Consider the following 27,570-nt stretch of genomic DNA (forward strand, 5'->3'; position numbering starts at 1 on the left):
TTTTAAACATTTGTTTTTCATAAAATGTTGCTTAATCTCAGTAACTCATTCTTTTTGCATTTTGTCCTCTACAGGCAAGGGACGACGATCGGAGACGTGCAGAGATGGAGGGTAAATCTTGGAAGGTGGGTTCCACATTAACAAGATATCGGTCAGAGAATCATTCAGTGTCTCTGATGTCTTACAAATTGCGAACCCAATCTGTAAATCTTGGAAGGTGGGTTCCACATTAACAAGATATCGGTCAGAGAATCATTCAATGTCTCTGATCTCTTACAAATTGCGAACCCAATTTGTAAATCTTGGAAGGTGGGTTCCACATTAACAAGGTATCGGTCAGAGAATCATTCAGTGTCTCTGATCTCTTACAAATTGCGAACCCAATTTGTAAATCTTGGAAGGTGGGTTCCACATTAACAAGATATCGGTCAGAGAATCATTCACTGTCTCTGATGTCTTACAAATTGCGAACTCAATTTGTAAATCTTGGAAGGTGGGTTCTACATTAACAAGATATCGGTCAGAGAATCATTCAATGTCTCTGATCTCTTACAAATTGCGAACCCAATTTGTAAATCTTTGAAGGTGGGTTCCACATTAACAAGGTATCGGTCAGAAGATCATTCAGTGTCTCTGATCTCTTACAAATTGCGAACCCAATTTGTAAATCTTGAAAGGTGGGTTCCACATTAACAAGATATCGGTCAGAGGATCATTCAGTGTCTCTGATGTCTTACAAATTGCAAACCCAATTTGTAAATCTTGGAAGGTGGGTTCTACATTAACAAGATATCGGTCAGAGAATCATTCAATGTCTCTGATGTCTTACAAATTGCGAACCCAATTTGTAAATCTTGGAAGGTGGGTTCCACATTAACAAGATATCGGTCAGAGAATCATTCAGTGTCTCTGATCTCTTACAAATTGCGAACCCAATTTGTAAATCTTGGAAGGTGGGTTCCACATTAACAAGGTATCGGTCAGAAGATCATTCAGTGTCTCTGATCTCTTACAAATTGCGAACCCAATTTGTAAATCTTGAAAGGTGGGTTCCACATTAACAACATATCGGTCAGAGAATCATTCAATGTCTCTGATCTTTTACAAATTGCGAACCCAATTTGTAACAGATCATCAACTTTTACCTGTTCATCACCATGCAGTGTCTTGGCCAAACTGTTGCATAGTGGACAATAACGGTACTGAGGCAAAATAAAAAAATGACCATTTCATAACAATTTTGTGTTGCACATTCACTAAATGTGTGTGAGTCTTCACTTCGACTCCTAAAGGTACATAAAGTAGTTTGTGGCAAAAGCTTGAAAGAAAAAAATGCTCAACTCGTGACCTAACCTGGAAAACGCCATTTGGATTATGAGTTACTGCGAACATGTACGTGCTAAACCATAATTGCCCTTACTGTGGTTATGTGTTTGTGCGGCTTGTGATAACCTGGCTGATAATTCCTGCTATCCGCTTCAGGCAGGGCCCAGGAGAGAGGGTGTCAATGTGTCTCAACTGGAGATACCAGCCGAGCTTGCGGCCATTCTGCAGGCCAGTCGCGGTGAGTTGTGTCAAAGGGCCCATTTTTTTACTCAGCCCATTGTGCAAAGCATACGAGCACACGGCGAGTGGCTCAGTAACAAAGTGCAACAAGATCGTGGCTTGCTTTGTAGAGTATCTGGTGTGGTATGTAAACATCACCACGAGGGAGACAAAGGCGGCCGGGTGTGGTGTTGGCAACCTACCTCCTCGTGAGCTGTGCCGGCCTTCATTGGTGCTCGCTAACAGCTCGAGCGATGCAGTCTGTTTTTATTATTTTATTTTTATTAATTTTAATTTCATTTTTTTACCTACGTGACTTTACCGAAAAAACTAAGAGTATGAATCCTTGCAGTCACGAAAGCTTCAAATCTAGAACCTACGGGAGATCTTTGTCTTTGCTAAAACCCCAGTGATCCAGGTTTGATTCCTGACCATGCCAACTGGAGGCAATTTGATGTGGGTAGACTTAAGCCTACAATTGATATCAGGTGTTTTATTGTCAGCTTTAGCGCTGGAAAAAGTAATGCGATGAGGCACAATGCTGCCCAGACCACCCTTCTGTTTGCCATTGCCTATCTTAATAGGTCTTAATAGGCGCTCACAAAGTAACAGCAAATCCAACAGTCTGCGAGTCTTTGTCACTCTCGTATTTAGACACTTTATACAGTGAAATAGCATTTGTGTGCGTGATTGCGTGCGTGCGCACCCTCCAGAATTGCAGCACGTGCACGATGGCCACGTGGTCATCACCTGCCAGCCGCCCATCAGCCAGACCCTGCAGCCCACTCTTCCGCTCGACGTCAACAACTTCCCCTTCTCCAAGTTCGCCAGGATTCACTTCAAGGCAAGGGCAGCTTTGCGACGCGAACCTGCTCTGATTAACAGTTCACGCGTTCATGCAGCGCACGTCTCTCCAGGCACCTTCCCGGGAAGAGCCGACAACGCGGCTGACGGGGGTTAATGCCCGTTGTCAGACGTTGACCCACCACCCCTCGTATTTAACCAGGAGATTAAATAAACCTATTGATACACAGTAAACATTTGCTCTTTTTCAAGGGTGACTTGCGTTCTGGCTTTGAATCCAAGATGCCCGTGTGATATTTCTTAATGTTGAATCAATGAACTTGGCCGCGATGCCGTTCGTCAGGATCAGCAGTTCGGCGTGCTGACGTCGTCCCCGCGCTCACCCATCACCCTGCTGGAGGAGGACTTGAGATCCGAGGCTGTGGAGCTCCTCAAGCTGGTGAGAGTTCACGTCACTGATGGTGCCAGCAGGCCATTTGCTGAATAGAGACGATTACCACGATTGACTACGTAGTTCAACATACAAACAACACTTTTACAGTGCTTTCGATTTAAAGCTTTCGTGACTGCAGGGATTCATCTTCTTGGTTCTTTCGGTAAAGTCACGTAGAATGGAAATAATAAAATAATAAAAATTAAACATAATAAAATAATTCTCACGACGCATTTCACAAGTAGTACTCATCGCATATCTGCATTTCCCATAAATATGCTAAATTCCTCTTGATATGCAAATTATTTTGTCAAGGCGCTCTTCGCCCCCCCATCCCAGCTTAAATAGTCGCTCCAAGCCTGGGGCTTGTCATTCAGACTCTGTCTCCTCGACAGACCTGTTCTCCACCTGAGGACGGCTGCTTTCGTTGTGGCCGAAACGTCGTGAGAATTATTTTATTATGTTTTAATTTTATTATTTCCATTCTACGTGACTTTACCGAAAGAACCAAGAAGATTTTACAGTGCTGTCGGATTAATCTCCTGCCATTTTCGTGGATGACATAGATTTTATGGGTAGATGGTATTTGACTATATTAGCACTGTATTTATGGTGATATCTTCTACATGTCTACCATACCCTCCACCTCAAACTTCCTTCACTTGAAGATTCTAGAGCGTGCAACCCGTGTGTCCATCCCTAAATAGATTGATGAAAAGAAGATGCATCAGATGGATGGACTGACATCTTTCATTGCTCAGTACAGCGTATATAGTTACCAGATTAAACTGGCTTACTGAATAACTTAATTTTCCATTATTTATGAAAGCTAATCCTGTGGTACCGCTTTCTTGAGTAAAATACTTTAATGTTATGTATTCTATGTTATTGTGAGGTGTGTTTTGGATTTGTCTGTTACCAATGGGTGGGGTTTGAAAGCTAAAGCCCTTCAGCGTCTCAAGACCTGTTGCACAGGTGTGTGTGCGCTATATGAATTATAAATGGCGATAACTGCCTTGAACGTGGGGTGACAGTTAATTACCCTTGTGCCCTTCAAACAGTATACAAATAGCACACTTTTAAAATTCAGCTAAGATGTAGTCGTGTTATTGCCCTCCAATGGGTTTTTAAGTTGTTCCGTGCTGGGAGTGAAACGTCAGACATCATGCCGAACGAAACAACACGCAGCACAACCGCGATGATCTTACACGGCAGTGTCCATGTCATTACTTCCAGAGAAGAGGACTCTGAAGGCTGTATTCTGAGGAGTGTGTCCCTGGGTTGCACAAACATTGTCTTAGAGACGTGCGGCACCTCCGCTCTTCTGCGTGTGTTTTTCCTCCTCGCTCAGGTGATGAGGTTCATGGGCAGCTCTGACCTGGACTCCCTGCACGAGTTCCTCTTCGGCTGCTACGTGGTGCAGAGGGGCCTGGCGTGCGTGCGTCTGCGGGACGAGCTGTTGTGCCAATTGGCCAATCAGACGTGGCACAACGAGCAACCCAGGGAGGAAGAGCAAGGGTGGCTGCTCATGGCCGCCTGCCTCAGCTCCTTCTCGCCCTCGCCCCGACTTGAGAAATACCTGCTCAAGTGAGTTGCACGCGTGCAATTGTCTCTGTGTGCAGCTGCTAACGGGTGTGTAAAATCTGTATTGATAAATGTACATATTTGGACATGATGCTTAAATCCTGTACGGTTGGCTATGTATGGTGAAAAAGAAGCTCAACATACATACATAGCGGTGGTGTTCCTGACAAATCTGAGTCAAATTCCCAGGCACTGTAAACATGAGTGGTAAGTGATATCAAAACTGGTCCCCTCTAACCTCCCTCCAATTCAACTCGAGCAATTGATCTATGAGTGGAATGAGAATTGGTGGAATTTATGAAGCGGTCCTGGGCCTCCCCGAGGTCGATTCAGCCCAAAATAAGTACTTGGTGCAGCTTATAATTATCGGCACTGGGAAGACAAAGTTCGTCGGGTGTGGTGTTGGCCACACCACCCCGTCATGTGCAGCGATACCCTTCATAGGTGGCTTGTTAACAACACTTTCCCCAACAGCCTACGCAGGCTACACTGGGGTTCTTTGTCTTTGTGTAAGAATGTAAGTGCACATCAGAGTACGTGCGTCTGAGCGTGTGATTGCTTGAGTGGGTAATGGATGGAGGTCACGTGGGGGATCTTTATTTGTGTAGGTACGTGTCGGACCACGCGTATAACGGATATCGCGCCACGTGCCAGCACAAGTTGCTGCAGGGAATGTCCGCGAACTCCGTGGAGCCCGGAGCATCACGCACCTTCCCGCCCTGCCTGCTCGAGTGGGTGGCCGCAAAGAACCACGCCGCCATGGCCCTCGAGGTTGCCTGCTACAACGGTACAAATCTCCAGTGATCTACAGCATCCTCACTCATTTTGCTACCTGCAGTGATCTACAGATTCTCCCTGAAACGTGAGAATTATTTTATTATGTTTTATTTTTATTATTTTATTGTTTACATTATGCGTGACTTTACCGAAAGAACCAAGAAGAGGGATCATCTGTGTAACAAATAAAATAAACTTAAACTACAGTATGCCCACTCTTATACCTCCTGTCACCTACAGAATTCCTCACTCACTGCTAAACCTCCATGTTTCCTGCATGGACTGAAAACACCTGACCACCTCGATTATTGCCAATGCTCAGTCAGGAGTATAATAACAGATCACTGCCCTGTTCTTCACCTGAGGACGGCTGCTTGCGTTGTGGCCGAAACGTCGTGAGAATTTTATCTTATTAGGTTTAATTTGTATTATTTTATTATTTTCCTTCTACGTGACTTTACCGAAAGAACCAAGAATATAGTATAATAACATCTCAGGCGTTTTACCCTGGCAGGTGTAAGCATGTATAAACAATAGAATATCTTTCATCTCCTCCTGGGAACCTCTTCCCTCGCTGTCCTCCATCAGGTGAGACGCTGCTGTGCCCTGTGGAGTCGTGGACGACCGGGGAGCAGCTCGGAGCCTCCATCCTGCAGCGCAGGTGCGTCTCCACGTTGTGTTATTGGGAGGTCCTCATCCATATGTATGTCTATATGTATGTATGTTGAACCTCTTTCACATCTTATGGAGCCAACTGTGTTAATCGGAGGTGCAGGGGAAGGACAAGAAACTAAACACGAAATGCAGTTCTAAAGGGATAACTTTTCGTTTAAATTTTTTAGAGTACATCGCTCCAGAGAAGCGCATCTGAAAGCGCGCGAGGCAGTAACCGTCTTTGTTTGATGGCTCGCCAAAAGCCGCGAGTCCAAACATTCAACGTTCTTAATTGCTCGCGCGAATGTTTTAGGGGCGCGAGCGAGAGCTGCCGGGGTTGGTCGGTGAGCCTGCAGCAGGGTGCACGAACGAACGAGCTGCCGGGTCACGAGCACGTGCTCGACCTCGTCTCTCACCTGGAGCTGCCGCCCTCCTTCCCAACACAGACGTGCAGCTTCCTGCCACCCCAGCACAACAGCGGTCACGGCAAGGACTCGTACGAGCCAATCCCCCCCCCCTCCCCCATCTTCCACGCCCCCCTCCCACCGTGGACCCCAGAGTGTCACTCATCTTCTATGGGCACACAGGTTTCTGGCCTTCAATTGCCACAGCATTGCCAGCCTTACCAAGAACAATAACCAATAGTGCCTTTTCAAGGGTCTGCGGTTCATGTTTTATTTTTCACGATCGTGTGGCCCGGATTGTATTTGAAAATTTGATTCTGAATCAAGCAATATGATTCACGATTTCTTGGAATCGATCAGAATGGGTCAGTCAATCTGTTCTGGCACAGTTTATATCTGATTTTATATGAATAATAATAGATTGTAAAAAATACAAATTTTGTCTACAATAATCATATAATATTCTCTATAACAATATACTTTATAATTCGTACAGTAAAAGACAAACTAAGACTGATTGGATTATGCATGCTTGGAATTGAACATAGAAGAAGAGATCACAGTTACACCATGAGACCTCCTTTACCTGTGGCAAAATATAGTAGTAGGTTTTTACCCTTTAAACCGGTACAAAACTGACACCTTTATACAAGGCATCATGTTTGCAATAACCACAACACAAGCAGTTGTACGCCTTTTGGCGTCATCTGGTCCAACACCAATGGAGACTAGGCTCTAAGGAAAGCTGTCTCGGGTGTGGACCAATCAACTTCAAGGATAGTGCATATCATTACCATTATCAAAGTTGTTTCTTTTTGTTTGCATTTTGACTGCTTGTGTTGCGGTTATTGCAAACATGATGCCTTGTTTAAAGGTGTCAGTTTTGTACCAGTTTAAAGGGTAAAAACCTACTACAAGAGATAACAGTGTTTACGATCCATGGATATTATTATACGTTAATGTTACGTTCAGGTGAACGAATAGAAGAAAAATAGACACAACGTGACGCAATGTGAGAGCAAGGCTGTGTTGGACATGGGTGCATGTGCGTGCGTCCGTGTGGCGTGGTGTTTCCGCGGCAGGTCGGGTGGCAGTGCCTACGAGACCGACGAGGACATGCCCTTCCCACCTCGTGCCAAGGCGCCCCCACACCCTCCTGCCAGCCTCTCAGACTCGGATGGATATTTCTCCCGCCCCTACTCACCCGGTGAGCTCTCTCCCAACTCCTACTGGGTCACTGATGCCAATGGGGCCTGGTTAGGCATGTGATGATGCATCGATTTATCAATTAAACATCCATTTTTTTGCTGAAGATAGACGCATCAAATTGCGTAAGAATTATGGATTCCCGGTTTATACACATATACACGTATTATGCTTATAGTACATTTAGGACAATGAAGCAGACAACATTTAATAGATGAGATGGCAGAAATGAGAAGAAATACAAATGAGATGGTAAAAACTAAACAAAGAACTAGCCTTTCTTGAATCAAATCACGACCGCCAGATCACAATTTGTCGAATCGCTGCGAAGCTGTTTATTTTTATATGCCTCGGGCTTCGCTCGCTGGTATTGGAGGCGAGGTCATTTGTCTGGGCAGCCTCACGGTCTGCACATAGCCACTGGTTGAGTTTGTATGAAGCATAATGAGTGGATGGGGTGAAGCTGCCTTATAAATAATCACTGTGGGGAATTAGCAAAGCATGTTATAAATAGACAATAACTCTTTGTTGTCATTCATTGAAGGGTGTGTCATTGTGTTGTGGTGTTTTGCCCCATTTAACAAATTGAGAAAATTCGCCAAAGGAAATGTAGATTTATTTAACAGTTGTTCTTATTGTTATTTTACATGGGGCACCCGATACATTATATTCGTGATGGGACAGTTGTTTCGTGCACATTATGGACATGTAAATATTGTAATTTAGCATTTGGTATTTGAGCCTATGAAAGTTGTTCTGAGTGGGCCAACTCTTGCCATGACATCACAAGGGATTTGATAACATCCACGATACAGGGGAGAACACATTCTGAAATCAAACTATCAACTTATTAATCAATGGCTCGATGGTGGCTGTCAAACCCCAGACTCTCATAATTTCTATTCCTTCTTCTATCCAGAATCCGAGACAAACAGTGACCAGCGTTCCCAGAAGACTATGGACCAGTACCTGGACAGCCTCTTTGACCCCGTGCTGTCATTTGGCGCAGCGGTAAGTGGTGCGAAGTTCTAAATATATAACGAAAGCATCATAGACGAGGGGATTTCCACTGACTCCGCAAATAGTTAATTGGCAGGTGCCTATTTAGATTCATCCTGAGAAACAGAAAGATGAACACATAGCTTATAGAACATATGCAAGTTATAGATATCCTATTGACTCTGAAGAAAAGTATGGGGTTTTTTTTTAAACAGGTAAGGCCTACTGAAATATTATATAGCTAAATTTCAGAAGCGACCTGGCCACAAATGATAGCTCAACGAAGTGGCTTATTATGTGGAAATTTATAGCAGCCAAATACTCTAAACATATGTTCCTAAATGTGGAGGGGGAAAAAATAGGGCAAAAAAGTATATCTACGTGGCTTTACCGAAAGAACCAATGAATATGAATTCCTGCAGTGACGATAGTTTTAAGTCAAAATGTAACTTACTGTACCTTTGTACTGTACTGCCACCTGGACACCTCTTGCCCTGTACGTGACTGTGTCATTCACTTCATAGTCTCACTGGTAGATCAAGAAATAAATCCATGACGGAGGTTAGCTGTTTAAAAATATAGCCATTCAGTCTTTTGATTTTAGAACAATGGATTTCTAGTTGTGACAACAAGGTGTAGGCTTCATATTCTTAGGTTTTTTCGGTAAAGTCACGTAGGTAAAACATCAAAATTAATTAAAATAAAATAAAAATCACGACGTTTCGGAGGCAACACAAGTCTCCGTCATCAGGTGGGACCGTCGGAGACTTGTGTTGCCTCCGAAACGTCGTGATTTTTATTTTATTTTATTTTTATTAATTTTGATGTTTTACCTACGTGACTTTACCGAAAAAACCTAAGAATATGAATCCTTGCAGTCACGAAAGCTTCAAATCTAGAAGAAAGGTGTAGGCTATTAAGCCTATGTTATAGACAAAAGCTCCTCTTGAATAATGTGTGGTCTTAAAATTAAGCTTCAGCATTGCATGGCTCGGGGTATCGCAATTGTCACTTGTTGCCGAGGTTAGAGATTCAAGCCCCAGCGGCTGCCCTGGTTAAATACTGCAAGTGTATAAACCATAAACACATGTTGCCTGCTTTACAGTAGACGTTAAAGATCCCACGATGTTATTCGAAAAGAGTAAGCCGTGTGTGAGGTGTTATGGTCAAAATTAGATAAATTACTCTCAAACACGACACATGGCAGCATCGACCCCTACTAGCAGACTCTTATCCACTTGCAGGCCGATGCTGCATTCCGCCTTGTGCCACACAGGGACAGCTGCCACCGCGGATCCCCTGCCACGGGGCACCTCGACATTTACTGCATGGGAAGCACACAAGTAATATGACATGGTGATGGCAAATGGCGACCGCAGGGACTGTGTTGATCGTGCCCCGTGCCACTCGCAGGACATGGAACGCGCGGCGGCGCTCAGCCGGCAGCTCAAGGGAGGCGGCAGGGTCGGTCCAGGTGCCAGCAGCCAGCCCAACCCACAGGCAGCAGGACCACCACCCCAGCAGACACCCGGTATGTGCAGACACAAACAAAGCCAAATATCCCCCGTATAGCCTTAACAGACTGTTGCGGCAAGTGGTGTTAGCGAGCACCTGTGAAAGCTGACATGGCACACGATGGGGTGGTTGGCCAGCACCACGCCCAGCCGCCTTTGTCTCCCTCGTGGCGATGTTTACACACCGCACCAGGTACTCATTTGTCGACCTAGGGGAGGCCCAGGACCGGTTCAGATAATCGTCACTGGTGTTGGCCGTGAGCGGGAATTGAACTCAGGTCGTTGAATTTGTCGCGCAGCCACACACACACACACAAACATGTGTGCTCACACGTACACGTGCAGGTATGTGCAAATACATTCCTGCTTGTTTGTCGTTGTTCGTGCCTCTGTGTTATTCTCTCTTCGAGAGTGATTGAATACTGTGCAGCGCATTACAAGTTGAAAATATTATTATCATGGGGCCTCTCACCCTTGGGTTTCCTAGAAAGTATTTCGGGTTTTGTGACACGGTCCCAACGTGGCCAGGTTATGAGAGGAGGTGCCCGTGGTTCTTCTTGAGCAGTCTCTTAAAATTGATGGGTGTTGTTGTGCTGACGATGTCTCCTGCAGCTGGCTCTGTAGTGCAGGTGATGCCAGGGGAGATGGTCTCCCTACCCGGCATACAGGGTAAGACCCATACATTAGAACCATTCATTCACCAACCACCACTTCATCAACCATTGAAGCTGCCCACATTTCCTTCGTCGAATCAACTGATCGGTTTGTCATTCATAATACATACATCAATGGCTGCAATTACAGATGTATTGACACCAAGGGTCTGTCCTTGTTTACTGTTGACATTGAGTCAAGGATTTTAGACCTTGGTGGAATTATCATTATATTGGACATTATATTGGACGTTACACTGAATAATGTTAGTCAGATATGTATTCACTGTGAGTACTTAAATTGCAATCTAGAAACTTGAGATCAAGTTCAAGTTTTGTTTTATTAGGTATAGCCCTGTGAGCCATTCAGCTCTTGAATTGGGTGCAACCACAACAAACAAAAAACTAAATCATGAACAAGAAAACATCTTAAAGTGACGATGTGCAAACAGAAAATCCAAGAAAAGACAGCAAAATATTGCAGAAAAAGCACCGTAAACGAACGCTGTGTGCACAAATCTCAGTGGGATGCAAGTCAAACAACAACAACCACAAGAAAACTTAGATTAAGGCCATCATTCTAACTCTGTACTACAACAAACAAACATGGCCAATCCAAAAAAGTTTTTGAAATCACCAAAATAAAGCCATAAAAGCAATGAAACAGTGATCACAGGAACTGTGACCGAATTTTCACAATAAACGACATAAACAACATGTACTTCCAAACCCTGCAGCCATAGCTGGCTGCATGAGTCACTCCACAACAGCAGGAGCATCAGTCGGAGTATCAAACATTTTCAATGTACCTTTAAGATCAGCACACTAAATCAAAACACAGGTCATACTTTGCAGCGATCATCCGGAGCGAAACATTTTATTTTAGGCCACTGAATAGCAGTGGCAGCTAGGGGTGTAGAACTCCTCTAGAGCAATTATGCAGATGAAACTTCACGAAATGCAGAGATGTAGATGACGCATCAAGCTGTAAGGACCTTTGGGCCAAATTCTGCGCTGGCGCTCAGATTCTTTTCACAATGCATCGCTTATTGCTTCGTTGTCGCCCTCAGCCATGGTGATGTCTCCTGACGTAATGGCCCAACAGCAAGCCCTACTGCAACAGCAAGCCTACCTGCTGGTCAGTGCATGCGACGCCGCTAACAAGACAGGCTACACACCTGCCGTGCGCTTCACCGAGCGAGCGGCGTTGGGCACACTCCTCTCATTGTGTGCGCCATTGTCTCGGGGAAGTGTGGTTAAGCAGGTGACATACACAACCCAAAGGCAGCATTGGAGGTGTATTCATTTTCAGGATGTTTTACCACTTAAATACCTTGTGGTAAAGTCAACAATGGCTATGCAAACGATAAACTAACCCCCCACCCCAGGAATGTGGAATTTTCGCCACGGGCTGCAAGCTGTAAATGGAAGATGAGCACCACTGCAAAGGAAATCGGGCCCAGGATCTTCTTGCTATAAGGCACAATTGTTACCACTGCTCCACCCTGTCGCCCAACATTATTTGGAAAATGGTTATATGTTTGCATATATAATTGTAACATTGCATGACTATGTATATCAGGCATACTGCAAACAATAACATTACTCGGATGAAATTCTCGCTGTGCCTTTGCATACTCTTGACTTCACCTCTGGTGCTCTGGAAAGGGGGAAGCCACGTGTGCCGCTCAGCCACCTCAATCTCCTTTCCTCGATTATAATTATGTACGAACGGTGTAACTACCAGGCTCGCTGAGGTTGCGTTTCACCCTATTAGACCTAAACACCGAAGCGGGGCCCACTGGGTCATATGAGCGCACAACAAAAACAAAACACAATCGCATTAGAATTGTGTGACATACGCCATGTCCCCAACGCCCGCAGGCCCAGCAGATGGCTCTCCAAATGATGTACCAACACAAGCCGGGCTCCGAGCCCAATGCTGCGACCTCCAGCCCCGCGGCAGCAGGCGATGGCAACAACGCAGCAGCTGGAGTTGCCGAGGTCAGTGCGGGGCGCCAGCTGTTTGTGTCTCCCAGTTGAGAGACACTCAAGTTCCGGTGACCAGTGCAGGTGGTTACCAATTGGAATTCAGCGATGCTGCATGAAACTCAGTGCGGCGCATCTGAGAGACGATGATCTATTGTTAATGGGTGGGAATTTTCCCACTTACATTGTTTGGGGAAATAACAGACGTATAATTATTCTCACTTAACCGATTATAAATACATATTATTTATAGTAATATGTCAAGCAAATGGAGTACGCTTCCTATATGTACTGTAACTGCGTTGCATAGTATACATGTATGTAATATAAACAGAGGATGTGAATTTCAAATAGGTGTGTGAAAACTAAAAGAAAGGACAGAAATTAACTTATATGGTGTGGTATTTTTTTCAGCAATCAAGCTACCCGCATCAGGATGGTATGTAATAATATCAGAGTAATTCAGAGTTTGTTACAAATTGTGCCATAGCCTCAAGGCATTTGTGTCTGTGTCTACAATGTGAGTGAGATCTGATTAACCACTCAGGGTACTCTCCATGACATGACATGTCTGTTGCTCAGCATGGACTGATGTAGAATTTGGATCTTCCCAGAGTAAAACTATCCTCACAGCCGCTGGTGTAAATGCATTTTATTTCATCAGGTAGATAACCTCCAATAGGATTCAAAACCACGTATTAAGGTAGCTCTGATCCCCTCTTAAAGAGTGAGAGACACAGTAAAACCCACAGCTAAAGCAGCACGTTTAAATTGATGATTACAATGACACTATATGGTAAATACTTTAGTAAATCATTCATTAGTAATGTGTCGAGTATTTAGATTCCTGACCACAGCAAACATCAGTGGCAAGTGATATCTAAACCTGTGCTTGGATCTCCTCTTCATCCCACACTGCCCAGCGTGGTGAAGTATGATCAAACAACTGATACGGCATGGAGAGACCATTATACTGGTAGGAACCACCTGGTTCCACCAGCCCATAGGGGATTATTGTATCCATCCGTCGTGCATCCAAAAATCGGAGGGGTGGGGCTGGGTGGAGAGGGGAGGGTGGGGAGGGTATGGAGGGCTGGGTGGGGAAGGTGGGAAGGGGCTGGGTGGGGATGGGTGGCGGGTGGGAGGGGTGGGGCTGGGTGGGGAGGGGCTGGTCACCCCGTGGTGCCCTTATAAAACTCAACGTTTAACCTACTCACGCCGGCTTGTGCCCGCCTCACAGTCGGCAATATTTGCGGAATACACCACGCCGCCGTTGAACCTGGCCATTGACCGAGCAACCCAACGTTCCTACCAGCTCCCTCCGCAGGAATGTGTTCTAGTGATGGCTTGACAAAGAGTCGTACATTACACAATGCAATGGTTACCAATATCAGGACTCCTGTGCGTTTGTTGCGGCAGACGGAGAGTGGGAGGGGCGAATGCGGCCCCTGCAGCTGAGCCGCGACTACCGGCCCGAGCCAACACAAAACATCCGCAACATCATCAAGGAGTTCCACACTCAGCCAGCCACCACGCTCGCGCCGCCCGCTGAGCCACAGGCCGGCCTCGCGCGGTATGTTCCCCTAACCCGAACCCTTCAATGCTAGCTACTCGGTAAAAATGGAACGTTGGGCCAACGGTTCCAAACGCATGCCAATGTTGGCCCGACAATGCACGTTTACTGGGTAGGTACCTGCTTAGCTAAATAGCTGCTTGGCAGCTGCCTGGGGTGTTGGGACAACTACTTTCTGAGTAATTTTGCACATGACAGGAAACTAGGGTGTCCGGCTGTTTATTTCTGCTTGAGGATTCTCTGCACGTTTTTTTATCATATCTTGATTGCTGAGCATAGGCCCAAAGGCCAGCAATGCACAACAACACTCTTGAAAGTGTAACATATGGGATAATAGGTTGTTTTAATTGAGCAAGTTTTGAACATCTTCGGAACATAGAAGATGGAAGACAATTCCAAAGTCAAACAGTTTGAGGAAAGATGCAGAATACTAAGTGTTTTATATTGTGCTGTGGTGGTTGAAAACCATTTGGATGATATGACACAGTGTGTTAGACCCGAGTGGTGGAATAAACGTGAAGCTCATTAACATTAGTTTGAGCTGCAAACTCTACAATTACAATTTGCATTTGCAGAGCATGTAAATCTGACTGCATCTGAAAGAATCTGTAAATGAACAGTGGGAATATGTATTGCATACAGGCAGTCAGGCATATTCTTGATCTTACAATGGAGGGTTGGAGCGCAGACTTTTTCCACAGATACGTTAGCTACATTTTCTTGGTTCTTTCGGTATAGTCACGTAGAATGGAAATAATAAAACATAATAAAGTAATAAAATAAATAATAAAAGACTTCCTCTTGATATGCGAATTCTTTTGTCAAGGCGCTCTTCCCCCTCCATCCCAGCTTAAATAGACGCTCCAAGCCTGGGGTGTGTCAATCAGACTCTGTCTTCTCGACAGACCTGTTCTTCACCTGAGGACGGCTGCTTGCGTTGTGGCCGAAACGTCGTGAGAATTATTTTATTATGTTTTATTTTTATTATTTTATTATTTCCATTCTACGTGACTTTACCGAAAGAACCAAGAAGATGAATCCCTGCAGTCACGAAAGCTTTAAATCGAAAGTTAGCTACATTGTTTTTTTCGCCTTTCTAAATGTCCACTCGTTCAATTCAAAGTCACTTTTGTGCACATGCATTTTTTTCTGGAGCAGCAGAGGGACGGGAAAGGCATTTGTGAAGAAGCCCGATCCACATATGGAGGCCATGGCGATCCTACAGATGAAGCCTCGAGCACCAGACATTCATGTGAGCAACATCCACTCACCATTTAGACGTTGATTACAGGCACACAGCCCCAGTTGTGTGTGTGGTATTCTCCCCTCCCCACCCAGCCCCTCCCCACCCTCTCCACCCAGCCCCACCCCTCCCATTTTTGGATGCAGGACGGACGGACACAATAATCCCCTGTGGACTGGTGGAACCAGGTGGTTCCTACCAGTATTAATAATGTATGGGCAGCATCGTGTGCTATATTGTGCCAGTTTCACCGATTAATATATGCATATTAGGAAAACATTACCAGTGCTTCGGGCCAAGGCCTTTATTGTTAGAGTAGCAAAAACAAAGGTAGCAAGGGAGAATTTGATCATCGCTTCAAGCTGGAGTTTGCATTTTCCCCCATTTAATTCTGAAGGTAAATGGGCAAGTTTCAAGACTGTGGTTCATGCGGTTGCTAGGACTGCACTGGGTATCTGGTCCAGATCTCCACAAAAACCTTGTCTGATAAAGGAGGTGTTCCAGCTAGCTGAAAGACAATAGTAGTCCCATTCTCACTATCTGTGATATCCTATGCCCAAGAATGAGGAGGCTTACGCCAGTTTCCACTCAGGAGATTCGGAAGCAGATTTGGCAGTGGAAGAATGAGTAGCAGTCACACGTTGCGAAGGAAATGGAATCTGCCTCAGCCACCGCATCCCCAAGCAGCTTCTGTTTGGCTGGATAAAAGGGGCAGTATGGTCTAGAGAAGAGATGGACTGTTGTGGTGCAGGAGAACCTTGGGGTGAGTGGATCACGACTGTTGCCAGCAATGTCTGTGGAGGAGGTTCATGAAGGATGCTACTGGGCAGTTGGAGCCAGCCGCCCTCCAGCAACAGAGGAGGGTGGAGGGGCAATGCTCTTAACAACGAGTAGAGTACAGCAAGTTGGCACAGTGCGGAACACAGGTGGTGCATCGCCCAGTCATCTCAGTCAGTTAAGCCATAACACCTGTGCATCCAGCCTGATACAAGCACTATGGAGGCATTACTGCCACTTAGTAGTGCATGGCTGTTGTTGTGCGTGTTTGTGTTCATGGTTGTGTGTGATTTTGTGGTTTGTGATTGTGTGGTTGAGTGGTTGCGTGTGGTTGGGTGTGTTTTGTGGTTGTGTGTAGTTGAGTGGCCGTGTGTGGTCGTGTGTGGTTGTGTGTATGTAGGGATCGGTAGTGTAGCGGTTAGCGCGCTGCGCTATGAACCTGGCGACCCGGGTTCGATTCCCGCTCACGGCTAAGACCAGTGACGATTATCTGAACCAGTCCTGGGCCTCCCCTAGGTCGACTCAGCCTTAAATTAGTACCTGGTGCGGTGTGTAAACATCGCCACTGGGGAGACAAAGGCGGTCGGGCGTGGTGCTGGCCACCCACACCCTCGTTCGTGTACCGTTCCGGCCTTCATAGATGCTCGCTAACAGCACTTGCCCCTACAGTCCGTTAAGGCTATACGGGGGATCTTTGTCTTTGTAGGGATGTGGTCATGCTCTGCAGCGGAAGAGGTCACAGATCGCAGAAGCGAGGGCGGCCTTGGGCTCACGAGAAGACCCACCGGCCTTTAAGCCTCCTCCCCCGCCCTTCAGCGACTCTCGACGCTCCATGAAAAGTGAGGCAGGCCCTCTGAATTCTCCGTGTGTCTTGGTTTTTGTTTCTATTATTATTATGCACACCCAGCTTATAATTTTTTTACTTCCATCAATTTGTAAACCCACACTCATATCTACAATCATTGTTGGGAAATTACATTCTTGTTATCCGCTGTTCTTCAACGATGCTAAAATTTGTAGTCAGAGGACAGAAATTATTTGTGGCTGGCGACATTGGGATACGATGGTGTAAGAAGCCCCAGGTCCTGCACACGACATGTGTGACGTACAACCCAGCATGCCCTATTGAGCACGCATGTGCTTTTCTGCACTAATCGCCTACACGCATGGCCGTGAATTCCTGTGCACTAATTTAAGTTCTGCCGAGAACAAATCTGCAATGGCAGTAAGATGCATGGGAGAACGTTTTTTTGTCAGAAGGCTTGTAACTGCATCCCCCAAAGTACACAGAGTCTGTATGAAAAATAAGAATAGGTTTGACCCTTTCTGGCAACAAAACAGGTATTAAGATGTTAAAACACCGAATAGAAACCTTTTTAGAGGAATCAAGTCTGCATTAACCACAAGTACTTGTGGTGAACATACAAACAAACATGTTCGAATAATATATGCATTGTCTTTGAAACTGATTTAACGACACTAGAGACAGCCCTTTTTATGGCCTAGTCTCACCAGTGTCAGACTAGAGAATGCCAACCGGCAAAAAGTACAAAGATAAGGCACTATCAGAACATTTATATCTTGGGGTGGCTTATCTTGCAAAAGGTTTCTATTTGAGGTTTGAACATCTTAACAGCTGTTTTATTGGAAGAAAAAATAACAACTATTCTTATTTTTCATACATTGATACTCGTAAAAAAAGGTCCCATGATACACAGAGTCTGTTGATTTAAACAAAAAGCAAGGTCCGTGCGAATCAGTATCGCCTACTGAGAACATCATCCTAATCCTGAATTATCTTTCTTATGATAACCATGATTAAGTTGATGTTCTCATTCGGCGATACTGATTCGCATGGGCCATGTTTTGTTTGTTTGATTAAACAACAACAGACTCTCTATACCCTCCTGAATAAGAGTCATAAGTCTCAGTCAGGCGTTCCTGGGTAAACAAGCATAATGAGATTAATTATAACAATCAATAAGTGAGTGACTCATTAAAACCTTATCAAGTCCTGAGATGTGGTTCATTGCTGAAATCCTCATTCAGTGGCCCTTACTTGGAGCCATTATAAAACCTGAAACCATCGCTAGCAGGTGAGTTACTCGAAATTGAATAGTCATTGTGCCTCTGTAATTATTATAGCAATACAGAAGTATTATCAACAATATTAATGTTACTGTGTATGTCATTTTACTTTTATACTTGAAAAATAAAACCTTGTTAATATTTCTTGTTTGTATAAATACATGTAACATGAAAAGCGCAACATTGGTTAATTTTGAAAAAAAGTGTTTAAAGTTACAGGTTTATTTTACGGGTTCCTTTTTTACTTTCGTGAATTTATCTGATAATTTGTTTTCGATAACTCCACGGTGTTTCGCTCCATTGCCTTTGCATGCTCAGCAAAGCGCGGCGTCTCTGTGAGGTTTGGAACTGAGACCATTATCAACGGAGGTAACCTGCTATCAGATGGCACCCAGACTCCAGCTTTGGAAAGGAATCAATGCTGCCTTTTCCAGTCCTTATAAACTCATCACAACATGATGCAGACATGAGTGCTAATTAATGAGATGATGCACTTTGGCTTTGGAATGGAGTGCACCATCCTGGAAGGGCATGTGCTAAGCACTCACCATTGTCCTTTGTAGATGACTGTATCTTCCAAAGCTGGACTCTCAATCTGGCCCATTCATCGTTCATTCGTAATAGAGGTTTTGTGGGTTAGATCGCGTAAATATATAAATGTGTCGTTAAAACCCGCCACCACCCGACACAACCAACTAGTAAGGGTTGTCACGTAAACAGAACGTGGCCAATTCGTCACTAGCACAGCACACTGGTGTGTTGGAGAGCCAAGCCACAACATTACAATCTGAGTACGACGTTTCGCCAGTAATTACAACCAGCTTCATCAGGCGACAGCCAGATTTGTGGAGAAGTCTACCTGTTTCGTTCCTAATATAGAGGCGTAGATGTGGTGACCACGCTTCTGCGCTCTTGCACAATGTGGGGGGGATTACTGAGGCAGCGTACATTATGCATGTGCATTATGCGAGCCCTTAGATTTAATTACTGGCGAAACGTCGTACTCAGATTGTAAATGTTGTGGCTTGGCTCACCAACACACCGGTGTGCTGTACTAGTGACGAATTGGCACGTTCTGTTTACATAATAACCCTTACTAGTTGGCTGTGTCGGGTGGTGGCGGGTTTTAACGACACATTTATATATTTACGCGATTTAACCCAAAAACCTCTATTATGGATGATATTGGTCGCGAATGCCTACGTGTTAAACTCATCGTCCATTGTCTGCACTTTCTGGTGGAGGGTTCTTAATGTGTGCAGAGGCATATGTGCTCTCCCCTAGTGTTGTTGTCTTGACATCATTTCAGCCTTTTCCTCTCAAAATGCACAATGCACAGTGTATAGAGACCGATCGTATGTGTTGCACATTCTGTAATGTATGTTGAAACATGTTGTGTTTTAATTTAAAATTGAGACTGGGCCAAACTTAACGGCATCTGTGATTGTGCAGATGTGTGGTTATACGAGCAGCCTCGCAAATTAGTAACTTCCTTTTCCCTCAGCCACTCAATACCAATTATTGCCGAGACCAACTTTCTCCCAGTTTTGATAATGGGAAGTGTTTGCATATTTTTTAAAGAACAGTAACAATAATGCCATAAAATAAATACAAATTATATATGTTTAGTTTTACCTAATTTCACCACCATCACAAAACGGCACAAATACTCGGTGTTGGCAATGTTATTACGTGAGCAGCCTTCTTTACCATTACCATGGTGAGCTTCTTTACCATGGTATGGTAAAGAAGGGAATGGGGAATCCATATCAGTGAGATGCTCACTAAGAGGACAGCCAAATGCAGTTCCCTTCAGCAACAATGACCAGTGTGGTCACGTTGGCTCAAACAACCCCCATGCCTAAACACATCTAAAACATGCCCCCAAACCCACGCCAAAGAAGTTCTGGATCCACAAGCCATAGCATTGGCTGGGGGAAGGTAAAGGAGATGGGGGTGCTAGGAGTCACTGGGTACAACCTAGTCAGCTTCACAATTTTACAACTTCTACGTACAACATGCCTACTCTGTCAGCTACTTGCCATTTTCCATCTGTAGATCATGGTGACATGTTTGCCTAGAGTTTGAAAACTTTCTCATCGCTGCAGTTGTGTGCTTGGCCTTAAAAAAAAAATCTGCTTTGAAGCCAATAGTGGATTAGTGTAGTGCTTCATTATGGATGTAACTAACACAGTGATGTTCCATGGTGTTTACTTACTCTTGACATGTTGATATGTTGTCATTATCTGCATGTCAATGATTATTTTACAGAATTATGCCAGCTCAGCACGTGGGATATCAATCCAGAAAGTGGAGAACAAAGGGACCATCGTCATTATTAATATTTTTGAGCTTGGCACGGGGAGGGGGTGGATTAAAATATCCTCTTGCGTAAACAAGCATCAGCAGTGCCCACATCTTTTGGTGACTCTAAACCAAAGACATACCTGTCAACCCATACGGTTTACCCCGTATTCTTGTGTAGGGAAATTGAGTTTTCCGGCCCATAAGGCCGTTCCAATACGGACAACAAAAATGTGTCTATTCGTTTGTGTTTCTCCCTTATGATGGGACTTTGTAGGATGAACGTTGAGATTTATAAGGGTGACCAATAAGGTCTGAATTGGTCTGTAATGAGGTAGGCACTGATAAGGGTTTTACAGGCATGCAAAGATAGCGGTTGTGGAACATATTGTACAGTTCATAACAGGTTCATGAATCTACCTCTGAAAATATTGCCGGAAAATGGTTACCATATGTTAAAGCTTGCTCTATCGGGGTTTCTTATTGCTTTAACTATTAATTGTTTGGGTGCAGTGGTGGCACAGTCGGTAGTTCAGAGCTCTTTGAATCTGGCGACAAGAGTTTTATTTCCAGCACAAGGCCAACATCAGTGGCTATTGATAACACTGGTCAACACGCTTTTTCTGGCACAAGGTATTCCAACGGATTTAAGGTAATTTTGGGGTGCTGATTCCAAATCAGTTTTTGTCTATCACATCAGGTTTTTGAGATATCAAATATTGCATTTTCAATTAAAATTGCAGAAGAAAAATATTAAATAAATGTGGATATCTACATAAAATGATATTATAAACACACTATTTTAAAAATACAGCACCATATTTTGACACTAAAGCAGTCACTGACTCGCAGCAACTTGCAATCATAAGTGACAGAGTTAATTTCGGGTAAAATCAAAGAAAATGGGGTATGCTGATTGCATAAAAATGATATGTGATAGAGCAAATCTGAGATCAGATTTGGAATCAGCACCCTAAAATGAGTCTAAAACAGCTGCAAAAATCCAGGCCAGAAAAAAATGATTTTTTTTTGTTGACCAGTGTAATTTAACCAGTCCTGGCCACCCTCCCATTTCACAAACCCAAACTGAATAGCGTGGTCAAAACATGGCAGCATTGGGAGGCCTTCATTCAGCAGTAGATTGATAAAGGGATCTAAATTATTATTTACATCTGTTTCAATACGCAACGTTTTTGATGCCTATTTTGCTTTGATTTTCAGCTGCAATAATTTAACTCTTCAAATGGTTTAGATCCCATCCCTACCTGGTAAAACTGTGCTATGTGATCTAAAGTTAATTGTAATAGCCCTTTCACGTGATTTATGAACGTTTATCATGGTAAATAAATCATGGCAGTTTTTTCTTAACTTTTCGGGTGAATAGTTTTTCATGCGCTGAGCTTACCGCACCAAACAGTAAAACTAATATGATTTGTTTTCGGGTCATATCGTGTGGTGTTTGGCATTATGTCCGACGTTTCACTCCACATGTGGGGAAGCTCCTTCAGGAACGACAACAGGAGCAACACGTAGTACAACCATAAAACAAATCAGAGAGCTGTACAGCACAACAGTGGACACCTACGTGATGAAGTCATTAATATTCTTAGGTTTTTTCGGTAAAGTCACGTAGGTAAAACATTAAAATTAATAAAAGTAAAATAAAATAAAATCACGACGTTTCGGAGGCAACACAAGCTTCCGTCTTCAGGTGGAACCGTCACAGCCATCACAGCTGTCGTGGCTGTGACGGTTCCACCTGAAGACGGAAGCTTGTGTTGCCTTTGAAACGTCGTGATTTTTATTTTATTTTACTTTTATTAATTTTAATGTTTTACCTACGTGACTTTACCGAAAAAACCTAAGAATATGAATCCTTGCAGTCACGAAAGCTTTAAATCTAGAAGTCATTAATGCCTTGAATGGGGATTGCATCTCTACCTGTGCTAGAAGAAGATTCAGGATTGTGTCCCATTGAGCCTGAGGAGGAGCGAGTGGAGACTCAGCTGCACCAGCTGCCCACCGACCACACGTACATCTACAGCAAAGTGCCCTGGAAAATCCTCCTTCGCAAGGAGGCATGTGTCCCACCATCTGCACTATATTTGTCCTTTTAAGGCAGTGTTGTTGACACGTTTGTTGATTTTTGTTGTTGTTGTTGCCGTTTGTGCTCAGGGGTCTCTCTTTCTCACAGGCATGTTACCATGCAGTCGTGTGGCATGATGTCGTCATATTGTGTTTGTCATTGCTCCTGACGAAATATTTCTGAAATAACAAAAATCAAAGTTCACGACCATAATTAAAGGTGCGGGTTTTTAAAAGGCGTTTTCCATGTGCGTGCTCATTAAGCACGTAATAATGTAACGATTAACGACTACAGTTTTTTTCTTTTGGCCGCAATAATTATATCCCAATATGTTCGTGATTTGTATTTATTTATTATTCTCTACGCTGTAGGTAATGGCTTTGCATTACCCCTTTCGACACTTTAATGAATGTCACCTCCACTGTGGTTCTACAGGTGTTCTATCCCAAGGAGAGCCTCAACAACCCCATGGTGGTGAATCTCCTCTTCAAACAGGTGTGGACACCACCCCCTCCCCCCCACCACCACCAGAACGGTTCTCTTTCAAAGATAATTCAGAGATGCTTTAATTTTTATTTAAGTAATAGGAAGCCCCCCTGAATGCCGCTGTGAGGTTTGTGAAGTTGATGCTCATACACAATTACAAAGGCTGAGCTGATAGTGTATCGTGCTGTGTACGTGGCCAGGTTGTCCACGACACGTTCTCCGCGACGTGCTTGCGCATCACTCCGGGCGAGCGCGAGAAGATGAAGAGCATGCTGGGTAAGTCTCCCACACATTCGTCGGTAAATTGGAGAGTTAGGATTGTGTGGTGCACTGAATCGGCTAGGGGTAAATACATTGTGTGGCGTGTTTTGATGGCGGGCATTCTGACAGCAATAATGGGTCACTAATCGTGGTGTATGTTTTTATTTATTTATTAACAGAAATATTACGTAGCTTCAAATTTCTGGTAGTGCTAACACAGCGGTCTGAATTTGCAGATGTCAGAAGAATTGGCTTCTGGTTTGTATTAGACTAATATTTTTATTATAATGATTGACATTGTAAATGTTTATGACTATTTTGATCTTGATCTTTGCTTTGTTGCACATTTGTCCTGTGCATAGCTGGTGTATTTTCTTGTATTTATAAAAAAAAATAGTGATTATTCGATCAATATACATGTGATTGCAGAACTTTTCCTCATGATGATCTCCACCATAACCCTGGTCACCTCGGACAATTGTGTAATTGTGGGTTGACTAGTGGGTCCTTTGAAATGTGTAATGTGGAATGGGGATGTTTTTTTGTTCCAAATAAGTGATGGATGAGGCAAAAACCCCACGTGATTCGGGCCTATTCAGTTTGTGTACAGCAGTGTCAATCTGTGTGTTGTGTGTACTCAAATTACCGGGTTACAATAGGAGTCCACATCCTTTGCCATGGGCTGCTGTGCTACCTTGCCTCATATGCAGGACTCAGTGTGATCATTGCCTATTGCAGTGAGCACGCTCCCAGTTACATCACCTTGCCATTTAAATCCCATTAATCTGAGGCCACACACACCATTGCCCTCCAGAGTTTGGTTAGTAACGCAGTTTGCTGATTGGGAATGCGTCCGTTTGGTAGCGGACTGCCGTGTGGGTCCGGATGCCAGTTCCGCTGATGAGCTGCTGAAGAAGAGGGTCATCATGGCTGCGAGGGACAACTGGGCCACGTACTTCGCTCGTCTCTTCCCTGCGACGGTGCGCGTGTGACACTTTCTTTGCCACTGTAGGGAGTGGTAGTGTAGTGGTTAGCGCATTGTACTCTGAACCCCAGTGTTCCCATTTCGATGCCCAAATACTATCAACATCAGTGATGAATATCTGAACGAGCTCTGGTCATTTATATTGACTCGGCCTTAAATGAGTACCTGGTGTAGTGAGTAAACAGCAGCACCAGGGTGGGGACACACAGACATGCGGACATGTGTGATGCTGGCCACTTTGCCCGCCCGCTTGCGGTGCCAACCTTGATAGGCACACGCGAACACCTCTTTATCTTATTCTTGGTTCTTTCGGTAAAGTCACGTAGAAGGGAAATAATAAAATAATACAAATTTCACATAATAAAATAAAATTCTCACGACGTTTCGGCCACAACGCAAGCAGTCGTCCTCAGGTGAAGAAACAGAGCTGTCGGAAAGATAGCGTCGTAATGGACACTGCTAAGCTTGGCAGCGTATTTTAAGCTGGGTGAGAGGAGGAGAGCGCCTTTTGTTATTTTTAATTTTTATTATTGATTATTTCCCTTCTACGTGACTTTACCGAAAGAACCAAGAATATGAATCCTTGCAGTCACGAAAAGTTTAAATCGAAACCTCTTTATCAGTTCAGTCTCTAAGGCTCAACTGCGAGCCTGGACAATCTTCGTCTGTACGTGTTGGGGTGCAGGGCAGCGCGGGCACTGAGGTACAGATGCTGGGCGTCTCCCACAAGGGGGTGAAGTTGCTGGCGCCGCACCGAGCGCGACCCTCCGATCCGCCGCAGCTGCGTGTGCTGCACAGCTACAGGTGATCAGTGATTGGCGTCAATGAATAGTGAACACTTCACAACTGCGCAGGCTTGAGCGATTGCGCTGCGCAACCCTCCCGTTGTGCTTTCACGTTGTGCCGTGTGCTGTTCGGCATGATGAAGCACATGGGGCGAAACGTCGGACATGATGTAGAACAACAAGCGGCACAACCTTAAAACACATCGGAGAGCTAATGGCCACTTAAACTAACAAAACTCAACGCTATGACATTGCCTTAAAAAAAATCTAATATATAATAGGGGACATTTCAGGCATTGGCCCATCTTAGCAAAATCATTTCTTTAGAACTGCTTTTTGTGTTTAGTCGTCCTTTCCCCGCACCTCTGATTAGCACGGTTGGCTACGTACGGTGCAAAAGAATATACATAAATTACATTTTCCTTAGCAAGTTAAACAGCATCCAACGTGATAATGTTAATTTGATCATATTTAAGGAAGTGATTGTTTTGATTGTCAGCAATATCAGTGAGCGAGCACCTGTTGTAAGAGCCGTGCCTGGAGCTTTAATGAGTACCGGTACCCCGTGCAGCTATGCGGACGTGCTGTTTGTGACGCTGCTGGACGCAAAGACGCTGGAGTTCATGCTGTCCCGCGACAAGCTGCTTCTCTTCTCTCCCAAGGCGGCCCACGTCAAGGCCATGGTCGACCACTTCATCACCGAGCTCAAGAAGGTGCAGCACTCCTCACTCTCCGAGTGGCTGATAGAAAGTTGGGCACCACCTGCTACCATGTACTAGCATTTTAACAAACGTCTTACACGTGTTCTTATTCTTGGTTCTTTCGGTAAAGCCACGTAGAAGGGAAATAATAAAATAACAAAATATTAAACTATAAAAATTCTCACGATGTTTCGACTGTAACACAAGCAATCATCATCAGGTGTGAAATCCACAGCAAGAAAATTTGAAAAAAGTGGCGGTTTTTTTCTTAACGTCAGCACCACGGACAGCGATTTGGCAGTTGGCCAGATGGACGAGTCCATCTATGTTCGGGAAAAGAGGAGGGGGGAGAAGAAATGGAATGCGGTCTGAAAGTCACCGTAAGCGTGAACGCAATCAATTAAGACCCAAAATGGTTTATCAAAAAAGTCTTATACGTGATCAAATTACCCGGAATATGCAATTATTGTGGAAGTGTAATGGGATCAGCCCATTACACTTCCACAATAATTGCACCTCCGATTTACACGTTTGGCTACGTATGGTACGAAAGAAGTTCAACATACATACGGATCTCAGAAGCTTAGCAGGATTTGTGTCTGGATAGTGTATGGAAGGGTAACCACTTTGTACAAAATAGGTTATCATAGATCTGCAGGGTTACGTGGTGTGCAGCAAAGGGCAGTGCATACATTTTTTTATTGTTGTACTGTACTTGTGCTCCCCACCTTCACTAATATGTACTAACCAGTGTGTTGAAGTATAATCGGAATAACCCCCACGTCATGCATGGCGTGGGGAGACCCTCATCCAGCAGTAGATTCACAAAAGCGCTGTCCATTTACAAACACAATGATGATCACAAATTGTCTGGTTCACAATGATCGTGTCAATCTTAATATCAGCCTGGCATTGCTAGGAATGCGTGTTGATTCAGTGTCGGGCACATTCAGACATGCTTCATTGTTGATTCTGATTTTTGCTGTTGGAGTGGCCCGGTTGTATGGTGCCTTGAGATGCGGTGTATCGAGGATGCTTTATAAATACCAGTTGTACTGCAGAACCCTTAAATGTGTTTTGTTGTTGTACCGCATGTTGTTCGGCACCATGTCCAGCGTGCAGGGGAGCTTCTGCAAACACTGAGAAGCTCCCAGGAGAAAATCCTCAGAAATGCAATAAAACCCGAAAACACAATCAGAAATCAGAAATCACAAGAGCCGTAAAGCACAACTGCGAAAACCGATGTCGCTGTACTGCACAGGACTCGAACTACGTGGTCGCGGTGAGGAGCTACTCCACGGAGGACCGGAGCCTCCTCAGTTTCCACAAGGGAGACCTCATCAAGCTGCTGCCCCTGGACGGGTTGGAGCCAGGTGAGGGTCGGCGCGTTCTGTCGGTCTGTCTGGGTCTACGTCTGGCCCTCTTGTAGTCCAGCATGCTCAGCTTGCTTGTCAGCACAATGTTTTTTTTGTGTCGTCTCTGTGTTTTTTTGTTTGCTTGTGTTGCTGACGAATTGCAAAATCTGTTTGTCTTGCGTCTGCAGTATTGTGTTCGAAATGTTCATAGTTTTGATTTGCCTCTGTTATTTATCTGTAACTCTCGTGATTTTCTGCTGGGTTGTCTGCCTTTTTTTGCTGACAAGTCTACGTATTCTTCAGTGTCAGACCATTCAAATTGTGTTTGTATTTATGCTTGGGCTTGTCTTCACGTGCTATGCAT

The 27,570-nt window shown here is 44.4% G+C and overlaps 1 protein-coding gene across 1 annotated transcript in view; it reads left to right on the forward strand.

Moving 5' to 3' along the window:
• The window catches only part of MYO15A (myosin XVA), a 160,194-nt gene that overhangs the window by 97,535 nt on the left and 35,089 nt on the right, over nucleotides 1-27,570 (forward strand). The window contains exons 26-50 of the mRNA XM_078861186.1: nucleotides 75-125; nucleotides 1,483-1,564; nucleotides 2,259-2,389; nucleotides 2,693-2,788; nucleotides 4,134-4,369; nucleotides 4,975-5,153; nucleotides 5,732-5,804; nucleotides 6,111-6,293; nucleotides 7,284-7,408; nucleotides 8,327-8,418; nucleotides 9,820-9,937; nucleotides 10,533-10,589; nucleotides 11,644-11,711; nucleotides 12,458-12,577; nucleotides 12,977-13,001; nucleotides 13,982-14,135; nucleotides 15,294-15,387; nucleotides 16,862-16,994; nucleotides 22,498-22,625; nucleotides 23,069-23,128; nucleotides 23,320-23,395; nucleotides 24,245-24,360; nucleotides 25,051-25,169; nucleotides 25,722-25,863; nucleotides 27,113-27,224. Of these exons, the coding sequence (XP_078717312.1) occupies nucleotides 75-125; nucleotides 1,483-1,564; nucleotides 2,259-2,389; nucleotides 2,693-2,788; nucleotides 4,134-4,369; nucleotides 4,975-5,153; nucleotides 5,732-5,804; nucleotides 6,111-6,293; nucleotides 7,284-7,408; nucleotides 8,327-8,418; nucleotides 9,820-9,937; nucleotides 10,533-10,589; nucleotides 11,644-11,711; nucleotides 12,458-12,577; nucleotides 12,977-13,001; nucleotides 13,982-14,135; nucleotides 15,294-15,387; nucleotides 16,862-16,994; nucleotides 22,498-22,625; nucleotides 23,069-23,128; nucleotides 23,320-23,395; nucleotides 24,245-24,360; nucleotides 25,051-25,169; nucleotides 25,722-25,863; nucleotides 27,113-27,224 (2,770 nt within the window). The remainder of the gene's footprint in view (nucleotides 1-74; nucleotides 126-1,482; nucleotides 1,565-2,258; nucleotides 2,390-2,692; nucleotides 2,789-4,133; nucleotides 4,370-4,974; nucleotides 5,154-5,731; nucleotides 5,805-6,110; nucleotides 6,294-7,283; nucleotides 7,409-8,326; nucleotides 8,419-9,819; nucleotides 9,938-10,532; nucleotides 10,590-11,643; nucleotides 11,712-12,457; nucleotides 12,578-12,976; nucleotides 13,002-13,981; nucleotides 14,136-15,293; nucleotides 15,388-16,861; nucleotides 16,995-22,497; nucleotides 22,626-23,068; nucleotides 23,129-23,319; nucleotides 23,396-24,244; nucleotides 24,361-25,050; nucleotides 25,170-25,721; nucleotides 25,864-27,112; nucleotides 27,225-27,570) is intronic.

Source organism: Lampetra fluviatilis, chromosome 1 (genome assembly GCF_964198595.1).
Source record: "Lampetra fluviatilis chromosome 1, kcLamFluv1.1, whole genome shotgun sequence".
NCBI lineage: Eukaryota > Metazoa > Chordata > Hyperoartia > Petromyzontiformes > Petromyzontidae > Lampetra > Lampetra fluviatilis.